Source organism: Solanum verrucosum, unplaced genomic scaffold, assembly GCF_900185275.1.
Source record: "Solanum verrucosum unplaced genomic scaffold, falcon-dt-bn FXZP01000048.1, whole genome shotgun sequence".
Taxonomy (NCBI): domain Eukaryota; kingdom Viridiplantae; phylum Streptophyta; class Magnoliopsida; order Solanales; family Solanaceae; genus Solanum; species Solanum verrucosum.
The window spans coordinates 1,838,506-1,862,243 of NW_026020157.1; the positions used below are offsets into that span (position 1 = coordinate 1,838,506).

The window sequence follows — 23,738 nt, forward strand, 5'->3', positions numbered from 1 at the left end:
ACCTATGGTACAACAAAAGTATGGATGGTGTCATGGAATATGTGATAGTACACAAAATTAATTGCAAGCTCTAACGAGTTGTGTTATTACCAGAGGAATAATATTAGGATTGTAGTAAGTCTCAAAAGAAATTTTTAAAGTTTCAGATTAATTGAAAAGAAATATTGTGACTATAAATTATGAAAAGATTTTATATTTTTAGATTACTACAATCGAAGCGGGTTATAAATATTTATGTAAAAGATTATCCATTTTTTCCTTTTCTTTGTTGCACACAAACATGGGCATGTTGATGGAATCACATGCAAAAGTAAACTATAAGTGTACTGAAATAAAGATCAGTTGACATGACCGGTTGACCATTCTGATTTAAATGTGATGCAAAAGTAATGGATAATTCATGTGGCTTATATGATGAAGAAATAAAAAAATTCTTCAAGAATTCTCTTATGTTGCTTATTCGCTGATAATTTGATCATTGTATCATTGTACCAGCTAAGGTTGAGATTGTACACCCTCAGAACATATAAGAAGGTGAATATGGGCTCATTCACCTGCCATGTGGACCATTTGCAACTATATGATAGCTGCCTCTATGCGATGGTCACATGTGTTTTGTTGTCAACTTACAAACTGGTGTTTGTAAGGTTGTTTGCTCGAATTGTTAAATTAAGAGCACAGTTTCAAATTATAAAATTATGTTGATATATAATGCTGGTTGGTTTAGCAGAAATTATATGCCTCCAATTATAGCTAAACCATTAATTATGAGAACAAATCTCCCAAAAAAGAAATTTGGTATGAGATGAATTTATTTTACACGTAGCAACGCTTGTACGCATCAAGCCAACAAAGGTCCCCTATCAAAATTGGTTCAGGGTCAGGAACCAAATGATTTTCATCTAAAACATTGAATGTGCGGTTATGATTTAATTTCTCCACCATGCACAAAGATGAATTTCCAAATGATGTTGGGATGAATGTTAGATTTCCTAACATTAGGGAGAGAGATGATTGATAGTTGAAAATTATATATGAGGTTAATTATAAATTATCTAGATCCTCGTTAAAAGAAAATTTGAAATTGAAGGGATAACTCTTTTGCATAATGTTGCAAATCTATTGCTAGATGAATTTACTGACCCTATGATATAATTCAGCTGCAAATGTTCCAATGAGAAGTCCTTGAAGGACAGAGTCTATGATACGCCTGAAGCGTAATAGACCAATCGGTTGCAAATGTAAAATTCCTTGAAGAAGGAGAGGAGCAAATGATCAATATGGTCATGATAATGAGGCAAGTGCTATAAGAGAGCACCACGACATAACACCTCATAGAACCTTGGAAAAGGTTCAGGTACCTGAAAAATGATGAAAAATGAAGAAATCTCGATAAGTTATGTCGAGTATATTTTGTTTCACTTAGAAAAGTGATGTTTTGAATTGATAGTCCATAAATCAAGGTATAATGTCAGCGGGGTACAAATAAACTATTATGTGATGGTATAACCGTAAGATATCAAGTACGGATTGTGCATTGGGGCATAAAGGTTTGTCGCAAAAATCATAACATTATTAGAGACGTTTTCTCCTATGGTGGATGCAATAAGATTTATTTTTGATCTGGCAACATATAAAAACGAATGAATATAATGAATAATTATCATGTCTAGCTAGACAATATTGAAGGTTATATGAAAATCCTTGAAGCAATCAAGGTGTCTGAAACATATAAAAGTTTGAAAGAAACTTTTTCAATAAAGCTTCAAGAATTCTTATTTGGATTGAAATAATCAAGAAAGAAAGGGTACAAAAAAAACCCTCATTACCCTTGCATTTTTATGGAAAGGTCAAGATTTGAATTTGTTATAATAGTTGTGTATGTTGATGACTTGAACATTATTAGCACTGATAAAGAGCTTTCAAAAGTTGTTGAGTGTTTGAGAAGAGAATATAAAATGAAAAGATCCTAGAAAGACAATTTTTTGTCTACAGATTGAGAATTTAACGAATGAAATATTTGTTCATCAATCGGCATACATAGAAAGTTTTGATGTGATTTTATATGGACAAATCACATTCATTGAGTGCCCCAATGATTGTGAGATCGCTTTACATAAATAAAGATTCACTGCGATGTCAAAAGAATGATGAAGAGTTTCTTGGTGATGAAACTCCATACCTTAGTGCAATCAGGGCACTAATGCATCTTGCTAACAATACTCGACCAGATATCTGTTTTGCAGTAAATCTACTAGCAAGATTCAGTTCCTCCCGAACAAAAGGAAATTGAAATGGTGTTAAGCACATACTTAAATATCTTTGAAGGAACATATACATGGGTTTGTTCTATTTCGAGGAATTCAAGTCAGAGTTGATTGGTTACGCATATGCAGATCCGTATAAAGCTCGGTCTCAAACATGTTATTTGCTTACATTTGGAGGCACAATAATATCTTGGCGATTAATGAAGCAAACGTTGGTAATCACTTCTTCAAACCATGTAGAAATAAAAGCCCTTCATGAAGCAAGTCGAGAGTGCGTCTGATTGAGATCAATGACACACCATATTCATGAAACGTGTGGTTTTTCTTTGAAAAAAGAATATATCAACCACAATGTACCAAGATAATCAACTGCAAATGAATGTGTCCACAAGATGATTGTTGTTATGAACAAGTTGAATGAGGAATTTACTTGTAGTAACGATGCCACGAATAGAGTGATTTTCAAGAATGTATTCGGCTAAGCTCAAAGCCTCATCATATCCATGAAATCAGAAAATGATATATCATAAATAAGTTCAATCATGCAACATCTTTGTGAATATGATTTGATCACAAAGACATTGTCAACATTTGAAAAGTTGGTATATACGATTGGGTACATCATCACGAGAAATTGAGTGATATTTTGATCAGGGGAGTATAATACGTGTTGCACTCTTTTTTGCTTGACCGAGATTTTGTCCCACTTATTTTCCTAGCAAGGTTTTTAATGAGGCAACAAATAATGCGTATCAAAATATTTGTGTACTCTTTTTCCTTCACTAGATTCCCTCCAATTTTTCCTAGTAAGGTTTAACGAGACACATTATCTATGGACATCTAAGGGGGAGTGTTATAAATCCAGTGAATTGTGTGGATTGTCCATTAGATATATTGAAGACTTAATTGTCTTCATGTATATATGCTTCCAAGGTGAAAAGAACTCTTTGGATAACTATGTATCTGCTAGTTTGTGACCTTTGGGAGTTATATCTCAACACTATAAATAGAGATATCACTCACCATTTGGAAGATACACTTGAATAAGAAGAAAAGTTCTCTCTTTCATCTACATTTCTTGCCTTCCTCTCTTGATAATTATATTATTCTGAGCTTGATTTTATAACATATATAAAAAAAATTATCCATATATTAGTTATATAGGTATTAATTATTCTCTTTGTACTCCGCATAAATAACACAAATTTTATCATAACTTATAAATGTATTAATTATGCGAATTTCAAAATTGTCAATCAAACATCATATTAAATTTATATATAAATAACTTTTTTCTTATCGATCTACCAAACATTATATAAGTTATACCAACTCTAATTAAAATTGTCAAAAGGGCTGGTCCATCTCCACCCAGCCCAAGCCTCATGGGCCAAGAAATTTGATGGGCTAGGGCAAACTGGCCCTTCATTTGGAAGAGCCTGAAAATGCTCAATCCAACCTAACCCTCAAAAGGGTCGAGGGCTGGGGTGGGCTAACCCTTCTTTTTTTCTTTTCAAACTTAAAATTCTATAACATAAAAAAAATTAAGAATATTTTCAAATCAAATATGACAAATAATGGTGTTGTTTCAATAAGACTAGCAAAAAATCTAGTGTGATTAGCATGTATCTAGGATACTAGATACGCGAGATACATGTATCTAGTGTGATGAATCCCAGTTACGCGAGTGAGATGAGAGGGAGACGAGGGTGCGGGATTTGTCTATGTATCCTAGATACATGTGAATCTACTTGGATACATTGTATCTAGAACACATTAACCTAATTTTGAGTACATGTATCTCGATATACATGTATTTGGAAGTACCAAAATCTAGTAAGATTCGTAATTTTACAACATAACGTGCATTTAAGTAATTAACTCGTATACTAGTGAGATTGTTGTAAGTTACCCTTAAATAAATAGTTTTGTTCCATAAGCCCTTCCCAAACCGACCCTCATCAAGCCTCAAGGGCAAGGGCTTATATGGGTTGGGCATATATGCCTCAGTTTCAAATGGGCTTGAAAGAACATAGCAGATGAAGAAGAAAATAGAGAGTTAGAGAATAATGTTGCAAATTGTATTCATACCAGAATGTATTCATATTAATTTTTGTTTGTGAATTGTTTTTCTTTCACTCAGAATTTGTATTTATTGTATTTCTTTTTTAGTTTGTAGTCATTCAAATAGGTATGTCAAATGGATTTATATTCCTTAAGCATAGATGTATCCTATTTTTTTCACAGTCAATTTGTATTTTTTTTAGAATATTGTATCATTCCTCAACATATTGTATTATTTCCACTATGTATGCTATTTGTTTCCAGAATCTTGTATACCTACTTCTTATATAGTCAATTTCTATTATTGTTTTTAGAATATTGTATCAATCCTCAACAGATTGTATTATTTCCACCATGTATGTTATTCTTTTTTTTTAGAATCTTGTATTTTTTTCATAATCATATTCATATGTAACGATTAGATTAGATTAGGAACAATCAGTAATATTTTTGTATTACAAATAAAAGAAAAATATATTTGACAGTCATGTATACAATTTTGATCACTGGGATACAATTTGTAGTTTTCACTGTGAAAGTATAATATCAATTTTGATTTGAATGGTAAAGTAAACACATAAAATGTAAAAATTATAAGTATACAATTACGATGAAAACTTGATAAAAAGAAAGTTGATCCAATCGAATAAGAAAGGGGATTTTTTTGTAATTGAAACTGATGAGAATTTTAAGTGATATGCTCATTTTTTTAAAATAGTATCTCTCTTGATTTTGTCCTTTCTGTTATTAAACAATTATATTCTTGCAAATAAAAAAAAATACATAAATCAGATACATAACTAACTAAAATATTGACATTTTAAATAAATATTAAAAATGTAGCTAAAGGATCCTATTAAATGTCAAAATATTGATATTTGAAATTTTTTCCAAATTATATATCAATCCTATCCCAATAAGGGGTTGAGTTGGACAGGCCCCGTGAGCCAAACCCATTTTGACGGCTCTAATTCTAATATATGGATAAGACTTATTTTTTGGATAAACAACACAAATCCCACGAGTTTAGTATCTAATTACTTCATTTCCCTCTAGTTTGTATAATTACATATCGTACCATATTTTCCACTTCCGATACATGTATATGTCGCTTTTCGATACATGTATCCGAGAAACATAGTAGTTAGATACATATTTATTAAGTCTAACTGATTAAGGGATGTAACTGAAAGTCATGAATTATGGAGAAAATCATGCTTGCAATAACTTTGCAATATGCTAATGCATTATAACATGAAAAAATATTCAAAAAAGTAAAAACCCTTCCATTTGTTTTAGAAAATTCACCCAGCTATTCCTTTCTTCTTCTTTTTAAAAAACTTCGAGTTTTTTTCCAGCAATGGCCTATAACATTATTTCATTAAGAAGATACATAAAATATTCGAATTCCTCAAAACTTGTGGGTTATAACTCAGATACATAATTGAAGCCTATTCAAAAAATCTTACACTCAGATACATGTGTATAATTGACAAAGATTCAAAATTGACAAAAATAATGATGGATATTTACTTAGATACATTTGTATAATTGACAAATACATGTAAATCAAGATACATTATAATAATGAAATTATTTTTTACCTTTTTGTATACTTCTGATTATCAAGATTTAGTTTTAAATTTGGGATATGCAAACATGTATTGAGACGATTAAGGAAGAGAGGGAGATAGTGAAGGTTTTTGAAGATGTGGGGTGAGAGAAGACCGTTGGAGGGGGGGTGAGAGATAGAGACGGATTGGGGGAGGGAAAGGCATGTGTGAGAGAAAATACAAGGAGAAAGGCATATGTGAGAGAAAATAATTTAAATTGCTAATTAACAATTAATTAAAGAGTTTAAATTTTGAGATAATTATTCAATACCATAATTAAGAGATTTGGGTATTTGATTAAATATTTTAAAATATGTGATATAAATATTAAAAGTGGCATTATGTGTAATTTTTGTAAAGTATAGGTAAATTAAGTATATATGGCAGTAAAGTATGCCTTATTATGTAGTTTTTCCATAAATACTGCTACTAAGCGTCCATCAAGATAGTAGGGACTTTGAATTAAGAGTGACAATAAGGAGTAAAAATAAAATGGTGGTGACATAAGTCTTAATTATTGAGTGTAGGTGACAATTATATAATTAAGGATTAAGGACTGTGGGAGTTGCCCTCAAGTTTTTAAGTTGACAGTTTGGTCCATTGTATTAAATGAGGGGTAAAAGGGTAAATGATTAAAACCTAATTTAACCAATTTTGGTGGGAAGCCAGCGAACCGAACCAAACCAAAAGGGGAAATAAAAGCTTTTTTTCCCCGCCTCCCGTTGCATTCCTCCTCCTCCTCCTCCTCCTCCTTCTTCTTCTTCTTCTTCTTTCTTGCTTGTTTGCCTTCTTCCCGCATCATCATCATCTTTTTCTTCTTATTGTTCGTACATTGTTGGTTTTGGCTGCTAGTCCTTGTGCTTCTTCTTCTTCTTATCTTCCTCTTGAATCAAATTTAAGTAATTAGTGGATCAGATTTCGTTTTGTATCAATTGAAATTACTTCATAAGTGATTGTGTTCACACATCATTAAGTAAGATTAGTAGTTCTTTGAATCATTCATCATCATCTGGGTATAACTTACAATTTTTTCAATAATTTGCATTCACGAAACCAACAGATGGTTACATATGTTGCAATAGTTGACTATTGAAACAAATGTTAGTCTTATGTTGCAACAGAAAGATTATTTCAATCGCAACAGAATAGTCATATGTTGCAACATATAACTTACACAAGTTGCAACATATAATTTATGTATCGCAACAGAATAGTTATATGTAGCAACATATGACTTACATGTCGCAACAAAATAGTCATATGTTGCAACGTGTGATTTATTTGTCACAACAGAATAATTATATGTAGCAACATATGACTTACATATCCCAACAGAATAGTCATATATTACAACATATAACTTACACATTTTGTTACAACGTGTGATTTATTTATCGCAACAGAATAGTTATATGTATCATGATATGACTTATATGTCATCACAGAATAGTCATATGCTATAACATATAACTTACACATGTTGCAACATGTGATTTATGTGTCGCAACAGAATAGTTATATAGAGCAATATATGACTTACATGTCGCAACAAAATAGTCATATATTGGAACATGTAACTTACACATTTTGTTACAACATGTGATTTATGTGTCGCAACAGAATAGTTATATGTAGTAACATATGACTTATATGTCGCAACAGAATAAGCATATGTTGTAACATATAACTTACACATGTTGCAACATGTAATTTATGTGTCGCAACAAAATAGTTATATGTAGCAACATATGACTTATATGTCGCAACAGAATATTCATATGTTGCAATATTTAACTTACACATGTTGCAACATGTGGTTAATGTGTCGCAACAGAATAGTTATATGTAGCAACATATGACTTACATGTCGCAACAAAATAGTCATATGTTGCACCATATAACTTAATTTTCCTGGAAATTTCCAGAGCATCGGGGAATTTACATTTCTTATATAGAAAAAGCGTGGTAATTTTTAATGTTTTTCGTAAGTATTCTCGTTTTTATCAATGTATTCTGTCTTTTAAATGTGTTATTTCTTCTATAATTTGAGTTTTTCAACAATAACTATTCAAATGCATTGAGAATGATTAATCAAGCAGTAGCCGGAGGCCACATTGATGCATCCTATGCGCTTGCCATAATTTCAATCATCAAGGACGGTGAATTCATGAGAGAAAAGTTAATGTTCATTGCCAAAATGAAACAAATAAAGCCACAAAAAATCAAGACATGTCGACATAAGTTACGACAAGTTTTAGATAGAATGTGGGTGCTAGAACCTCATGTGTTGGGAGAAAGACACATTTGTTGCACTGTTCATCAACATGAGCAAAGCCATCGCAAGAATGACTGGCCCAAGAAAAGTGACGATGAAATGATATACGTTGTGAATTATGTAGTTGTGATTTAAAACTAGATTATGTAGTTAAATTTTTGCCTCATACCACTATTTGGTATTAATTCAATTAAGTTGTGGTAACATATGTACATTCTGTTGGATAATCAATTGATTTTTGTGTTGAAATTGCAATATATTTGCCTTATAAAATTGTTGTTCAAACTGTTATAGCATTTTTTTATTGCTCAATTATGGTCCAAAGTACTAAAATATGGTTCAATTTGACATTTTACATTATTAAATTGCTTAATTTATCGCTTAACACATCCATTAAATTGTCATATATGGCAACAGATGTACATTCTGTTGGATAATCTATTGAATTTTTTGTTGAAATTCCAATAGATTTGTCATATGTTGCAACATATGGATAACATAACATGTGGTTTTTGGTATTAATTCAATTAAATTGTGACCTAATACAACATGTAGCACGTTTAAGTACAAAATTATGGTCTAATACAACAACCTTCATCAATTCTATTAATTATTCTTACAAATACCATTATACCACTAGTTCATCATACAATGACTAAGTAATTTCATATGACAGTTATATAACACCTTTGAAAATCGTTGTTCAAAGTGTCATAATGTCTTTTTATTGCTCAATTACGGTTCAAAGTACTTAAATATGATCCAATTTGATATTTTTCATTATTAAATTGCTTAATTTATTGATTAACTCATCCATCAAATTGTCATCTGTGGCAACAGATGTACATTTTGTTGGATAATCTATTGAATTTTGTGTTGAAATTGCAACATATATGCCATATGTTGCAACACATGAATAACCTAACATGTGATTTTTGGAATTAATTCAATTAAATTGTGACCTAATACAACATGTAGCACAAATATATAGTCCTATAACATGTCTAAGTATAAAATTATGATTTAATACAACAACCTTCATCAATTTTATCAATTATTTTTACAAATACTATTATACCACGAGTTAATCATACAATGACTAAGTAATTTCGTATGATAGTTATATAACACCTTTGAAAATCATCGTTCAGATTGTTATATAATCTTTTTATTGCTTAATTATGGTCCAAAGTACTAAAATATGGTCCAATTTAACTATTTTATTATTAAATTGCTTAATTTATCAATTAACACATCCATCAAATTGTCATATGTGGTAACTAAGGTAAATCTGTTGAATTTTGTGTTGAAATTGCAACAGATCTGTCATATGATGCAACATATGGATAACCTAACATGTGGTTTTTTGTATTAATTCAATTAAATTGTGATCTAATACAACATATAGAACTAATATATAGTCATATAACATCTCTAAGTACAAAATTATGGCTAATACAACAACCTTCATCAATTCTATCAATTATTTTTACAAATATTATATAACACTAGTTCATCATACAATGACTAAGTAATTCCATATGATAGTTATATAACACCATAGGGAATTGTTGTTCAAAATGTTATAGAATCTTTTTATTGCTTAATTATGGTCCAAAATACTAAAATATGATTCAATTTGACATTTTCCATTGCTAAATTGCTTAATTTATAAATTATCTGATCCATCACGTTGTTATCTGTGGCAACAGATGTATATTCTGTTGGATAATATGTTGAATTTTGTGTTGAAATCGCAACAAATCTGTCATATGTTGTAACATATGTATAACCTAACATGTGATTTTTTGTATTAATTCAATTAAATTATGACATAATACAACATGTAACACTAATATATAGTCTCATAACATGTCTAAGTACAAAATTATGGTCTAATACAATAACCTTCATCAACTCTATCAATTATTTTTACAAATACTATTATATCACTAGTTCATCATACAATGACTAAGTAATTTCATATGATAATTATATAACACCATAGGAAATTGTTGTTCAAAGTGTTATAACATATTTTTATTGCTCAATTATGGTCCAAAGTACTAAAATATGGTCCAATTTGAAATTTTTCACTGCTAAATTTCTTAATTTATAGATTAACTCATCCATCAAATTGTTATATGTGGCAATAGATGTACATTCTATTGGATAATATGTTGAATTTTGTGTTGAAATTGGAGCAGATCTGTCATATGTTGCAACATATGGATAATCTAGCATGTGATTTTTTGTATTAATTCAATTAAATTGTGATCTTATACAACATGTAACACTAATATATAGTCCTATAACATGTCTAAGTACAAAATTATGATTTAATACAACAACTTTCATCAATTCTATCAATTATTTTTACAAATATTATTATGCCACTAGTTTATCATACAATGACTAAGTAATTCGATATGATAATTATATAACACCTTTGAAAATCGTGGTTCAAAGTGTTATAACATATTTTTAATTCTTAATTATTATCCAAAGTACTTAAATAGGGTCCAATTTGATATTTTTAATTGCTAAATTGCTTAATTTATCGATTAACCCGTCCATCAAATTGTCATCTTTTGCAACCTCTAAAACTGATCCAATCGGTCCATTATTTCATTTCTAGAAGGGATATAAATTAGGGTTTTCATTTTCATTTTAAGATAAGATAGGGTTTTCCTGAGATATAATGATGTTATTTATTTCATCAGCCTGTTATGTTCTTTGTTTTTTAACACACAACTAATTGATTGGTTTGGTTAAACCAAATCATTAAATAAGAGATTTGTATGTCATGTTCTGTCAAATCAATGATATCATTAATTTTGCAATATAGTCGTTGGGTAAGAATGAATTTCTTTAAATATAGCTAAGTACTAGAGATCTCATGAATGAGTTTTGTTTGTTTATGTTACTTTTGATATAATGTCAAATGCAATACTAAATCGAATGTGTAATGATGAGAATGATCCCATGTTAGGTGTGAAAATCTGCCGCAACTATGGAGACTTACTTTCAATGCAAACTTCATGGTCGAAAGACAATTCAGGTCGAAGGTTTTGGTCTTATCTACGCTATCGTGCATGTACATTTCTGCATCTTGGTCTGGAGATCTATTGTTTGTCTTTATTTTGATTTTTGTTTAATTTAAATTCTTTGTGATGTGTGGTGTATTTTAGGTGTATGCATGCAACCTTTTTAGATGGAGGGATCGTGAAGATGTTGATATACGATCCAAGTTCGTTATTCTGAGATTGGCGAAGAGAATTAAGAAGTTGGAAATTGATGATGAAAGTCATATTAAAAGAAGTAATAAATGGGTGATGAAGGAGAAGAAGAAGATCAAATATTGTAACAACTGAAAGCTAATATTCGTGTTGATTGTTGTGGACTCTTTTCTATTTTTAAGCATTACCAAGAAGAATACTGTGAAAGATGGAAAATTCTTATGTAGTTGTGTACAACCAAAAAGAAAATTATTATAGTGGTCAAAATAAATAAACATAATTTTCCACTTTTGTTCCAACATTTTTACTTGTTCTTAACATAACATAACATCAGTAAATTATTGTTGCTACAATGACACCTATGTTGCTACAGATGCCCCATATGTTGCAATATATGAATCAAATGTTGCAACATATGAAGCATATGTTTCTACAGATGACCCATGTATTACTACATATGAGTCAGATGTTGCAACAAATGAGGCATATGTTGCTACATATGAGTCAAATGTTATAACAAATGAGGCATATGTTGTTATAGATGACCATGTTTTGCAATATATGAGTCAAATGTTGTAACATACGAGTCAAAAATGTTGCAACATATGAGACTGTTGCTACAGAAGCCCCATGTGTTGCAACATATGAGTCAAAAAATGCAACATATGAGGCATATGTTGCTACATATGACTTATCTATGGCGATGACTCATTTGTTGATGTAAGTGTCTCAAATATTGCATCATATCACCCTTATATAGCAATATTTGATTCTGTAGTGGATAAATAGTGTTAAAAGGAAATTGGTTGGAGCAACATAACATCACATACGATGTACTTGTTCTCAATATAACATAACATAACAGATAAAATAAAACATTATCATTAGTTACAAACATTATCATCGACGATAAATTAGGAATGATGAGGACAACGACGACTTGCTATAAAAAATATCATAATAGATTAAACTTGTGTTGTAGAAATTTCACAATAACTGAATCTGTGAAGAAGAATAATGGAGAAACAAACAAGAGAGATGAAAGGAAAGAAGAAAACAAAATGGAATTAGTAAAAGTAAATTAAATTTGGAATATGAAGCGACCTTTTATAGAAGAGAAAGGGAAAATGAAGGTTGTTTTCTACCTTTTAATTTTTTTTTTTGAATTTTGACAATATAACGTTGCAACATATGACAATTCAAAGTGATATATGTTGTCACATATCTCCTTTCTGTTGGGGTACATGCATAAAATTATGTGATTTTTTTACAACAGAGATTATATATGTTGTCACATATCACCTTTCTGTTGGGGCATATACAGATGATTGTGTGATTTTTTTACAACAAAGATTATATATACTGCCACAGATACCACATTTCTTCATTTCCAACATAATTGACATTTGTTCCAACAAAATAAATAAAAAATAATAATAAAACCTTCAAATGGATATTATTGCTTCTTCACATCACAACTGACGACTTTCTTCTCTTTCTCTTCCTCTTTCTCTTTTTTCTCTTTCTCTCCCCTTGCCTTTTGCGATTGAGGAAGATACTGGAGCAGTATTCATTGATTTTTTCTTTTACTAATTATAGATAGTGATCGAAAAATTGATTTTTTCAACCTCTTACACTTCAAAGGCTGTGAAATCTTCTTGGATGTATGAACATCAATATTATATGTCATTTTCTTAAAAATATTAGTGAGTTCTTTAACACGACTAATAAAATATTCATGTTGCTGCTCACATCTTTCGCATCGACATGTTAAATGATGAAGCATCACTAATAAAAGATTGAGTTGTTGCCACAAATGAAGCTCATTATGACATTTTATCTATCAGGTAAATAAAAAAAGGTTGAGAGTTTACAACTGATTATAAAATAATAAGGTTAACAATTTATCTTATATTGATACATATGAACATTTTGTTGCCACAGTTGTACTTTTTGTTGAAACAGATGAATCTTCTGTTTCAATATATGGGTAACCTATTACTACAGATGATCATTATATTGCTCTAACACATATGTGACATGTTCCAACATATGACAACTATGTTGTAATATGTTCGAACATATCACTAATATGTTGCAACATACGACACAAGATGAACAAAATGTTGGACAACTGAACAAAACTAAATTTCTACAATCATATGAACAAAATATTCACAAAAAGAAGAACAAAAGCAACAAAAATGACTCTTCACTGAACAACAAGCAAAAATGACTCTTCACATATACATTTCCAAAAATTAGGATTTTTTTTGGGTTTGTCGATATTCTTTCAAAAACAAAAATAATAGGTACCATTACACCATTACTAAAAAAAATAGTCTATAGAACGATTTCTTGTTCATTAACCCAAGAAAAGAACTTAGTATCAAGAGTGTGTTGTTTGAAATTGTAAAATCTTTCAAAAAAATGACTTACCCATTTTAAGTCAAACACGACCTTCACTTCAGAAAGAGAGAGAGAGTGACAGCCAGAGATGAGGAGAAAGATAATGGGAGATAATTTTCTAAGGAGGAAGAAGAAGAAGAAGAAGAAGAAGAAGAAGAAAAATTTATTTTCTTTTACTATTTTTTTTACAAAATAGTTTGAATAGAATTAAAGTAGATGACAAATATAATGGTTTTTTTGTATTTTATAAAGGCGAAATAGTCTGATAGACTCTTATACTTGTATGAAGTTGTATTCTAAATCTTTCTACTTGACCCATTGTCAACTGAACCCTTAATTAAAATGAGACTTTTAAACCCTCCAACCATGTGTATAGCTCACTCTCTCTTACATAAATGACATGTCATATCCACATCAGATATAATAATGCCATGTCAAAATTATTTCATAAATATTTTTAAATTATTAACCAAAAATGTTATTCCATAAAAGACAAAAATAATAAATTTTCTATTTACAAAAATAAAATAAAATAAAATAGTTATTTCTCTCACCTCTCCTCCACCTCCCTCAACCCACAACCACCATTAACACCATCTTCATTAACCTTTTTTTCTTCTTCTTCAAGGCCATTGTCTATAACTGTAACTCGACTCTTCAAGTTCTTAAAAATTATAATTCAATTTTTTCTCGAAGTTTCTAACATTCGTAACTCTAATAGTATTTTTTTATCAACGTTTACATCATCTATTTGAATCACCATAAATTTCTTTTCTCCATTAATGCCAATAAATCACCATTAAAATATCACAATAAGTCACAATATTTGTACACAATTTTACATAACACGTTTCACCTAATTTCACAAAGACATTCAACAATCACTTTTCATCCTTCAAGACTATTGAATCTTTGTCACCTTATGGATTGTAAATAGCCCAAAAAAAGGAAAGGAAAACAAATCTACCATAACAACACATTTTCGTTTCTCTAGAAAGAAAGAAAATATGAAAAAAAGGAAAGAAAAGAGAACTTTTAGATGGTTGGGAAGGGGAGAAAAAAAAAGAAAGTAATGGGGATTGGATGGGGAAGAAGGTAATGGTAATTAGAGAAAGAAAGAGAAATGGGGTGGGTTGGGAGGGAAAGAGAAAGAATTTTTTTTTTTAATCTTCTTTTATTTTGGTTTTTTTTAAAAAAAAAACATTTTTTGTCTAAATTTGGAGTTCACGCTCTTTCTACGCGTGAAATCACGTGTTGGTGCCAACTCAATAATTAAATTGCCACATAGGCTTGGTCAATGATCAGAATGACTTAAAATATTGAGTTTTATTGAGTTTAAGGATCCAGTTGACAAACAATAAAGTAGAAGAGTTGATAATACAAACTCATACAAATACAAGAGTCCATCATACCATTTCGCCTTTTATAAAAGATTACAAAATTTTAAAAATATTAATTTAATCCCAAATTAACTTAGTTACGTTTTAAAGTGAATTTGACCATTTCTTGATCAAAGTGTCATCAAAAATCAAACCAAGACTCAATTAACACCTTTCATTTAATTTTCTCAAGATAGTATAGATATAAATATAGATTTTCCCCTTTATCCTTTAACCCCGCGTGGCGCGTACACCCACTTTCTTTCCGTAATCGCCAAAAGAACGCTATACACCCTACCCACCCCTTCTTCACTCTTCCCCTATCGATTCCTCCTTTGTATTTCCCTGTGAGAATCCGTTCGGATGGTACTAATCCGTACAACAGCTGGCCCTTATCCATGGAGGAATTTCGAATTTTCTCAGGATTCACGAGCAGAATTTTTCATCAAAAGAAAGGAGTTTTTCAGATAGCCACTCCAAGTTTAAGAATTTTTAGAAGAGCGTTTTCTTCTTCGGTTGTTTCTAGCTTCTGAAGTTTCACTGTCAAGCTGGTCGTTCCTAGTGGCTTCTCCAAAAAGGTAGATTTCCTTCCAATCTTAATTAGTTTTAGTTAATGTTGCGTACTGTGCTCATGAATAGGATGCAGTTTCAGTTTCCCCTTTTGAATCTCATTTCTGTCGATTTTATGCATTTCCAATGCCTCTTATTGTCTTAGTACTAGACATTTTGGTTCATGTTTATGTATTTAGTTGTTTAAGTGTGGAATGTATTTCCTAAGTATGTTGTTAGCCTGGAATCTCTATTGAAATTGTGGTTTCAAGATTTGTGTTTAGTCTCTTATTTTTTTTAAACCTGATATTCTATGTTCAGGTGTTCTCCATAGCTAATATTTGTCTGAATCAGTTTGATGGTGCCTCGTTTAGCATAGTGTGATGTTATTTTGGAATGGTTTAAATCCTTGTTCGATAAAAAATGATTTACCCCCTTTTCTTTTGTTGTTTTGATCTTAAGTCTCATCTCGTATAGTCTCAAACTTGTTCTTATTCTGGTTTAAGTTTAGATTTCAAGATGAAATTTATCTCAAGTTCGCAGCTGTTTAAATTTTGTACCTATCTAAGCTTTGAATTATTAGTTCAATTGTTCTATCTTGATCTATCTTCTGTTGCTGTTCTTTTCATGGCCTACTGCCCTACTCTATTGATTGTTGATATAAATAAATTTCATGCCTTCTGTGCATTCAAGTTCTACATTAGAATTTAGTCCCAGTGGTTAATATGAATACAATTACTTGCCGTGTAATTGCTATCTTTCAAAATGTAATCAGTCAATGTATATGCCAATGTCTTCTTTAAATGTAAATGAGTTCTTTTGTTCTAGAATAAGATCCCAAAAGATAGAATCTCAATTTTTTCACATGATGCTTCCTTATTTCTTTTGATTCTTCCAGATCCTTTATCCGAAAAGTGTTTCTCTTTCTCTTTTGGATCTAGTCTTACTGGTTTATTATTTAGATTGAGCTTAGTTCATTTAGAATAGGATGACTAATGGCTTAGGAATCATCCATTTTATCTGTACATGAACAACATAATAGATGTTTTAAAAGCATTTAATGGTTATAATAACTTATTTCAATTTGATTTTTCTTATATGACTTGCTTCTGTTAGTGCATAATTCACGACTATTTGGTTTTAATTCCCAACTGCTCCTTCTATCTTATGTTTGGAATAATGAAGCAAACTATTAATTCCTATTTTTATTTGCCTACATGTGATTCTGAGAGTGAGTCCATCTTGGACTTGAAATTTCTATCCTTGCATTTCCGATTGGGCCATGTAAGCTCGACCAATAATCAGAGAGGTCTAAAATATTTATTTTATACATATTCAGGGATTTGGATGAAACCTCGTCAAGTACTAGTGTCCAATTTTCAATTCAAGGTAAATATAAGGGTCTCTTAGGCTATTTGGTCAGAAAAAAGGGAAAAAAGTCAATGACTAAAAACCTCCACTTTCTTATTTCCATTTTCCAATCAAATCATTTATTTCATTCTCAAATTATGTTTCAACTTCAATTACTCCTCTCAATTCTCACTTTGTCCTTTGCTGCCCAATCATATTCTTCCACGTCGCAATTCTCTATTCTCCAATCCAATCATCACCCTAAATCCAACCTCTTATCCATCTCTGTCACTGAGTTTGGTGCTGCTGGCGATGGCGTCAAATACGACACCATTCCGATCCAGAAAGCTATAGATGCATGCTCGACCATCGTATCCAAACATCGTTGTCCATGCCACGTTATCTTCCCCCCGGGAAAGTACCTAACGGCAACAGTATTCGTGAAATCAGGCGTCGTATTGGATATTCACCAGAAGGCAACAATTTTGGGAGGATCAAAGTTAGAGGATTACCCGAAGGAGCAGAGCAGGTGGTATGTGGTACTGGCGGAGGATGCAGTGGATGTTGGGATCATCGGAGGAGGAGAAATCAATGGACAGGGATTGAAGTTTGTAGAGAGATTTGATGACAAGAAGAATGTGATGGTAAGCTGGAACCATACGGGAGCTTGCCTTGGAGATGAGTGTAGGCCGAGGTTGGTAGGGTTCATCAGCTGCCGGAATATTAAAGTCTCCGATGTTAGACTCATTGAACCTGCTTATTGGTGGTACGTGCTCTTCAACTTCTTTTTTGGGGGATTGGAGAACCAAAAGGTTCATTTGATTGAGGGAATTTATTTGCCAAAAAAATTCCTACTCAATTTGATATGAATTATTAGATACTTCCAGTTACTTCTTTGAATTTGAATATTTTATATTTTACCTTGCATTTTGTTTGGATGGTTGTTATATATTGTTTCATTACCAAATTGTATTGTTGAAATGATATAACATTTTGATAGATTATATCGTTTTTTGTTGTTATATGGTATTAAACATCAATAACTTGAAAGATAAACCTACAAGAAAAGTAGGATATAAGGTAGAGCTACTATAAAAAAAATAGTGTAAATAATAGAATAGGATTATTAAATAATAAGTAATGACAAAATGAGGAAAAAAAGTATCAATGTGAGCACACCAAATTGTTGGTTACGCAAAATGAGGCTTTTCGTCGTTACTTAACGATATGATACATTAAAATAAAAAACAATCACAACAAACATTGTGTTTAAATCAAACAACATAATATAATTCAATATGTAACAACAATCAAGTTGTTAATGTATGATCTCATCCCAAAGAAGTAACATACATACTTTTACCACGTAATTTTTTTTTCACATGATAATTTCCAAGTAAAATATATTTCTTACTTCTTAAAATTTATCAATTTTTTAGACCATCTATCCCGGGTCAACTTAGTAAAAGTTTTGGTTGGAACTACATCTTTATGCTAAATATTTTTGTTTGATTAATTTGGTCAAATGTTTTTTTACAGATTTGACCCTAATAAACAATAACAGTTAAACAAAATATGTATTATATTTAAAGAAGATTATTTTTTTACAGAGTTCGGAGTTTATTATTCTCGGTAAAATTTTGCATTAGGCTTAAAAAGAAAAAGTTCTAATTTTTTGATGAAGTAAAAAGAAAATAGTTTTAATGAAGTATCTTTTACAAATTTGATCCAAAAGAAAATACAACGACAGAACAACAACATACTAAGTGAAATCTCACAACTGAGGTCTGGAGAGGGTAGAATGTATGCAGACATTACCACTACCTCGTGGAGATAAAGAGATTTTTGAAAAATCCTTGACTCAAGTGCAATAAATCTAGGTACAAATTAGACAGAGACAATGACACCAAAATTAGTACGATAATTGAAATATCAAAACAAGAACTACAACAATACTAGTATAACGACAATGAAAAACACCAACTACCGTAAACAAGACAACACTACACAATCTTAAAAATGACATTGAATAAGCTAGTCAGCCATTCCAACTTGTTGTATCCATGATCTTCCAAAACTCCATTGCGATCTCATTTGGACCTGTCGCTTTTCCTTGCTCATCCTACTAATAGCATGCTTCACTTCCTCAACCTTAAAACACCTATAGTACCCAAAATCCCGATGTCTTCGGAGGGCTCCAACTCACACAATGTCTCTGTCCCTATCTTCATTCAAGAGTTTGTGGAATTGAAAAAACTAATCTCTATATCTAAAAGAATAAAAACTATAATTGATAGTGTAAAAATATTTATGCATTTAGTTTTAGTGTAGTATGGGCTAAAATAGTAGACAATCTGTGATCTTTCCTAAGTTAATGCACGCACTTTATACTTGCTAGTTTTAAAATAATATATAAAACAATAAACTCTTAATGAATGTTCACACTAGGGTCTCTTTAATTTATAGACAAAATTCAATTTGCATTTCACTTCATCCATTTATTTGTTGTGATTGTGTGTGACTGGATATAGAATTTAAGATATTAAGAAACTGTTTTACCATGAGAATTTTTCACTTTTTTCTGGAATGTTTTCACTTTATTTGAAAATTATGTTTGGCCATGACAGATCCTTTGGGGTGGCCTAGTGGTTTGGGCTTGGGACTTCCATGTTGGAGGTCTCAAGTTTGAAACCCCTTGACAGCGAAAGCAAGGAGTTTGCCTTCTGGCTCGAGCTCGTCGCACCGGACTTGCCTAGTGCGGGTTACCTTTCCTATGTGATTTGCGAGCTATTGCATAGGAGCGGGGGTTTTACCTGTGTGCACCCAAAGGGTAGCGGCTGCAGGTTTCCCTTGTCATCAAAACAAATATTTGGCCATGAAAATGAAGTTGTATTTGAAATTTGGAAAACAACCAAACCATGTTTACACTTTTTTTTACTAAGTCACCGTTTGGCCATGAAAATGAATGAATTTGAAATTTGGAAAACAACCAAACCATGTTTTCACTTTTTTTACTAAGTCAACGTTTGGTCATGAAAATAGAAAAGTATCACTCCTCTGTTTCAATTTATATGAGTTAGTTTGACTTGACGCAGGTTTAAGAAAGAAGAAAGACTTTTGAAACTTATGGTCTAAAATAAGTCAGATATTTGTGTGGCTAGAAATCATTTTATCAAGGGTAAAAATGACATTTTAAAGTTAAATTGTTATAAAGAAATATGTCATTCTTTTTAAGACTGATTAAAAAGGATAGTAAGTCATATAAATTGGGACAGAGGGAGTAACTTTATTTGGAATTTTCAAAGTTGGAGTTGTGTTTGGTCATACTTTTTACTAAGAATATTCAGAATGTGAGTGTATTTTTTCTATTATGATATATACTCTAATTTTTAAAAACTAGCATATCACCCAACTTGACTAATTACATCATACAAATAATCAAATTTGCTCTAAAAGAGTAATATCTCAAAAATATAGTCACATAATGTTATAGATTAGCTTTCATATACGAGCTACTACGTACTATTATAAATATTTTTCACTTTATTTGAAATTTTTGAAGTTGAAAGTGTATTTTGTTATAACATTTTACCTATATGATGTAATGTAATGGTTGTAAAAACGCTAATATCACACTTCACATCAAAGTGAAAGCGTGAATAATTTTTAAAATGTTGTGAAGTTGCGTAAAGATAAATGGTGTCAAACATTTTTAAATGTTTCAAAATAGAAAGTTTCATATTTAAATGGAATTGAAGGAGTAATAAAAAAGGATTTCCTTATTCATATTATATTTCTTATTTTGCTTGCTACTAGTTTAGTCCAAGTATGATCATAGATATAGATTGGTGTTCATAGATATTGAGCTTTAATCTTCTTTTTTCCCCTTTAAAGGTCAATCTCTTAAATTCTGTTGTTTTCAAACATTATTCTCTATTCCGTTCAGTGTTGTGCAATTATTTCAAGAAGCCATTTAATGGTATGATGTTGTTGCAGTTTGCATGTTGTACGAAGTGATAAGACATCAATCTGTGATGTAACCATATATGGGAACTTCAATTCACCCAACAACGATGGTATAGACATAGAGGACTCTAACAATACAGTTATCACTAGATGCAACATCAACACAGGAGACGATGCTATCTGTCCAAAGTCATCAAATGGACCTGTCTACAACCTCACAGCAACAGATAGCTGGATTCAAACAAAATCTTCTGCCATCAAACTTGGAAGCGCTAGCTTTTACACGTTCAAGAATTTCTTGTTTGACAACATTACAATTGTTGAATCTCATAGAGGCCTCGCTCTACAAATTCGAGATGGAGGTATTCCACTTTGGATTTTTCTGCTAGAATGACAATTGATATAGTATTAAATTGCAAGATTTACACCTTTCTATCTTTGCTCCTTGCTTCACACTAGCATTTCATGAATACATTTTACCCGTGCAGAATTAAAACTTAAATCTTATACTGTTCTGATGTTTTAATTATCCCATTTTCGTTTATTACCTACAAGCCTCAATGTTGCTTGTTGTAGTTGCCAGGAACTAGTCATTGCAATGCCAAACAGCTTGGTGCACCTAAATTAAGAACTTGGAGATTCTGATTGCTTAACTTTGTTGAACTAACATGATCAATTGGATTTTATGTTATTTATGGCACGTAATATGATCCTATTTCAGTTAAGTTCTTACTTGTTATTTTATGTTGCCCCTTATGTACTGACGAACATGGTTCTTCAGTAACTATGCAAGAAGTAATTGCAGAATAAAGTAAATCAACACAAGTTTTTACGTGTCCAAGAATAATGGTGTGTGGCTGTCAATAAAAAAAAAATATTGTGAAATTTGAGGTTCGAACCCGAAACTCCTTCATTCAAATGGACACCCATTACCACTGCACCAAAGGCATAACTTTTGTCAAGGGTGTCCAACTTTAAATATATATCCTTTAAATGTAGAATTTGACATATATATATATACGCCGCTGCACTTGATAGGAATAAGGTTCTTCTGACTGTTATCAATTGATTCTCTCTCACACGAAGACACAGTTGATTCTTCTTCTTTGTGCACTTTCTTCTCTTTATGTTTTGATGTCCTAGAAAACATCAAAGTAACACTTTATATAGGAGTAGATGGCCGCTTCTTGTTCTCCCAATTCAACATGGATTTGATCAAGAACCCCAAGATTCTAAATCCAAGTTTGACATGCTTTTGGCCACTGTTTTGCTCTCCTATTTCCAAAGCTTCTTCCATGTATCCAAATATGATATTGTTTCCATATTCTTCCTTGATTTTTGCATCATTGGGTTAGTCATAATCATAATTCCTCAAAGAATCTTTCTATTGGGATCTGTTTTGCCTCGATCAACTGTCTTATTACAGTCTACTGTGAAGGACCTGGTTCCTTACTTCTCCACAGTGTACTCTTGATAGCAGCTCTTGTAGTAGACATGTTAACTGGTATTTCAGTATTTTTTTGTTATAATCACGAGCAGTTCGTATTTGAGAGATGTATGAAATCTTATTCTTGCATATGTTTGTTATGTTTTGCTAATCATTTGTTAATCATCAAAACTTCATATTGTTAGCCTAGCTCATAACTCATATAGCTCTCCCTAATTCATGGCTCTTAGCTCAACATTAGTTTTCTTGTATTTATTCGTTTGTTCGACATACTTGAAATGATTGTTCTACATGCTTGAAATGTAAGAACTAGATAGTACAATGCTTTTAAACCTCTCTTTTTACTCTTTTCTTTGATCTGCTGAATAAAAGACTAATTGTTAAGCTAAGTCTCAAGATTGTTATCTTATTCTCATGCATCTACCTCTACTTTCGTATCTTGCTTTTTCAAATTTCAGTTTGCTTTGTCTTATTTGATCATTTACCGAGCAGGAAATGTTAGTGACATGATCTTCTCAAACATAAACATCAGCACAAGATACTACCACCCTTCATGGTGGGGAAGAGCAGAGCCTATCTATGTGACAACCTGTCCAAGGGATGCTAGTTCAAAAGCAGGTTCAATTTCCAATTTGCTATTTGTGAACATCACAGCAACTTCTGAAAACGGCATCTTCTTATCGGGGTCGGGAGGTGGAGTCCTGAGCAATCTAAAGTTCTTAAACATGAACCTGACGTACAAGAGATGGACAAAGTTCCCAGATGGGTTGGTAGATTACAGGCCAGGATGCCAAGAACTTGTAAAGCACCAACCTGCGGGATTCATGATGGAGCATATTGATGGTCTGGTTGTTGAAGATGTAGTCATGAAATGGTCTAGTGATGAATCAATGAGATGGAATAATCCATTGGATTTCAGGCCATCTACTGTAAATAATATTTCTTTGCTCAATTTCTACTCCAGATCCTACCAAGAACAGTAAGGATGAGGGGATAAACAGGAAGCTGCAAGTAAAAAAGAATTGTTCTATAGAAAAATAAAGCTGCAAATATGTGCTCATGATGAACGCAAAGGGATGTTGATTTGAGCTCGTCCCAGTTGAGCGCCCATTCTATGTTTCCCCATGGCTGATTTGACCAAAGTTAACCGATTCTGTTACCTATTCGGAATGGTTACCTT

General features: G+C 31.5%; 2 protein-coding genes across 2 annotated transcripts in view; both read left to right on the forward strand.

Moving 5' to 3' along the window:
* LOC125828357 (target of rapamycin complex subunit LST8-1) overlaps positions 1 to 23,738 on the forward strand; it is a 1,170,163-nt gene that overhangs the window by 493,670 nt on the left and 652,755 nt on the right. The gene's annotated exons all lie outside the window — the stretch shown is intronic.
* On the forward strand, positions 17,139 to 23,673 carry LOC125828352 (uncharacterized). Its single transcript, XM_049507663.1, has 3 exons — positions 17,139 to 17,911; positions 21,142 to 21,473; positions 23,051 to 23,673. Exons 1-3 carry the CDS (start codon positions 17,238 to 17,240, stop codon positions 23,539 to 23,541), a joined length of 1,497 nt encoding a protein of 498 aa, XP_049363620.1. The 5' UTR covers positions 17,139 to 17,237; the 3' UTR covers positions 23,542 to 23,673.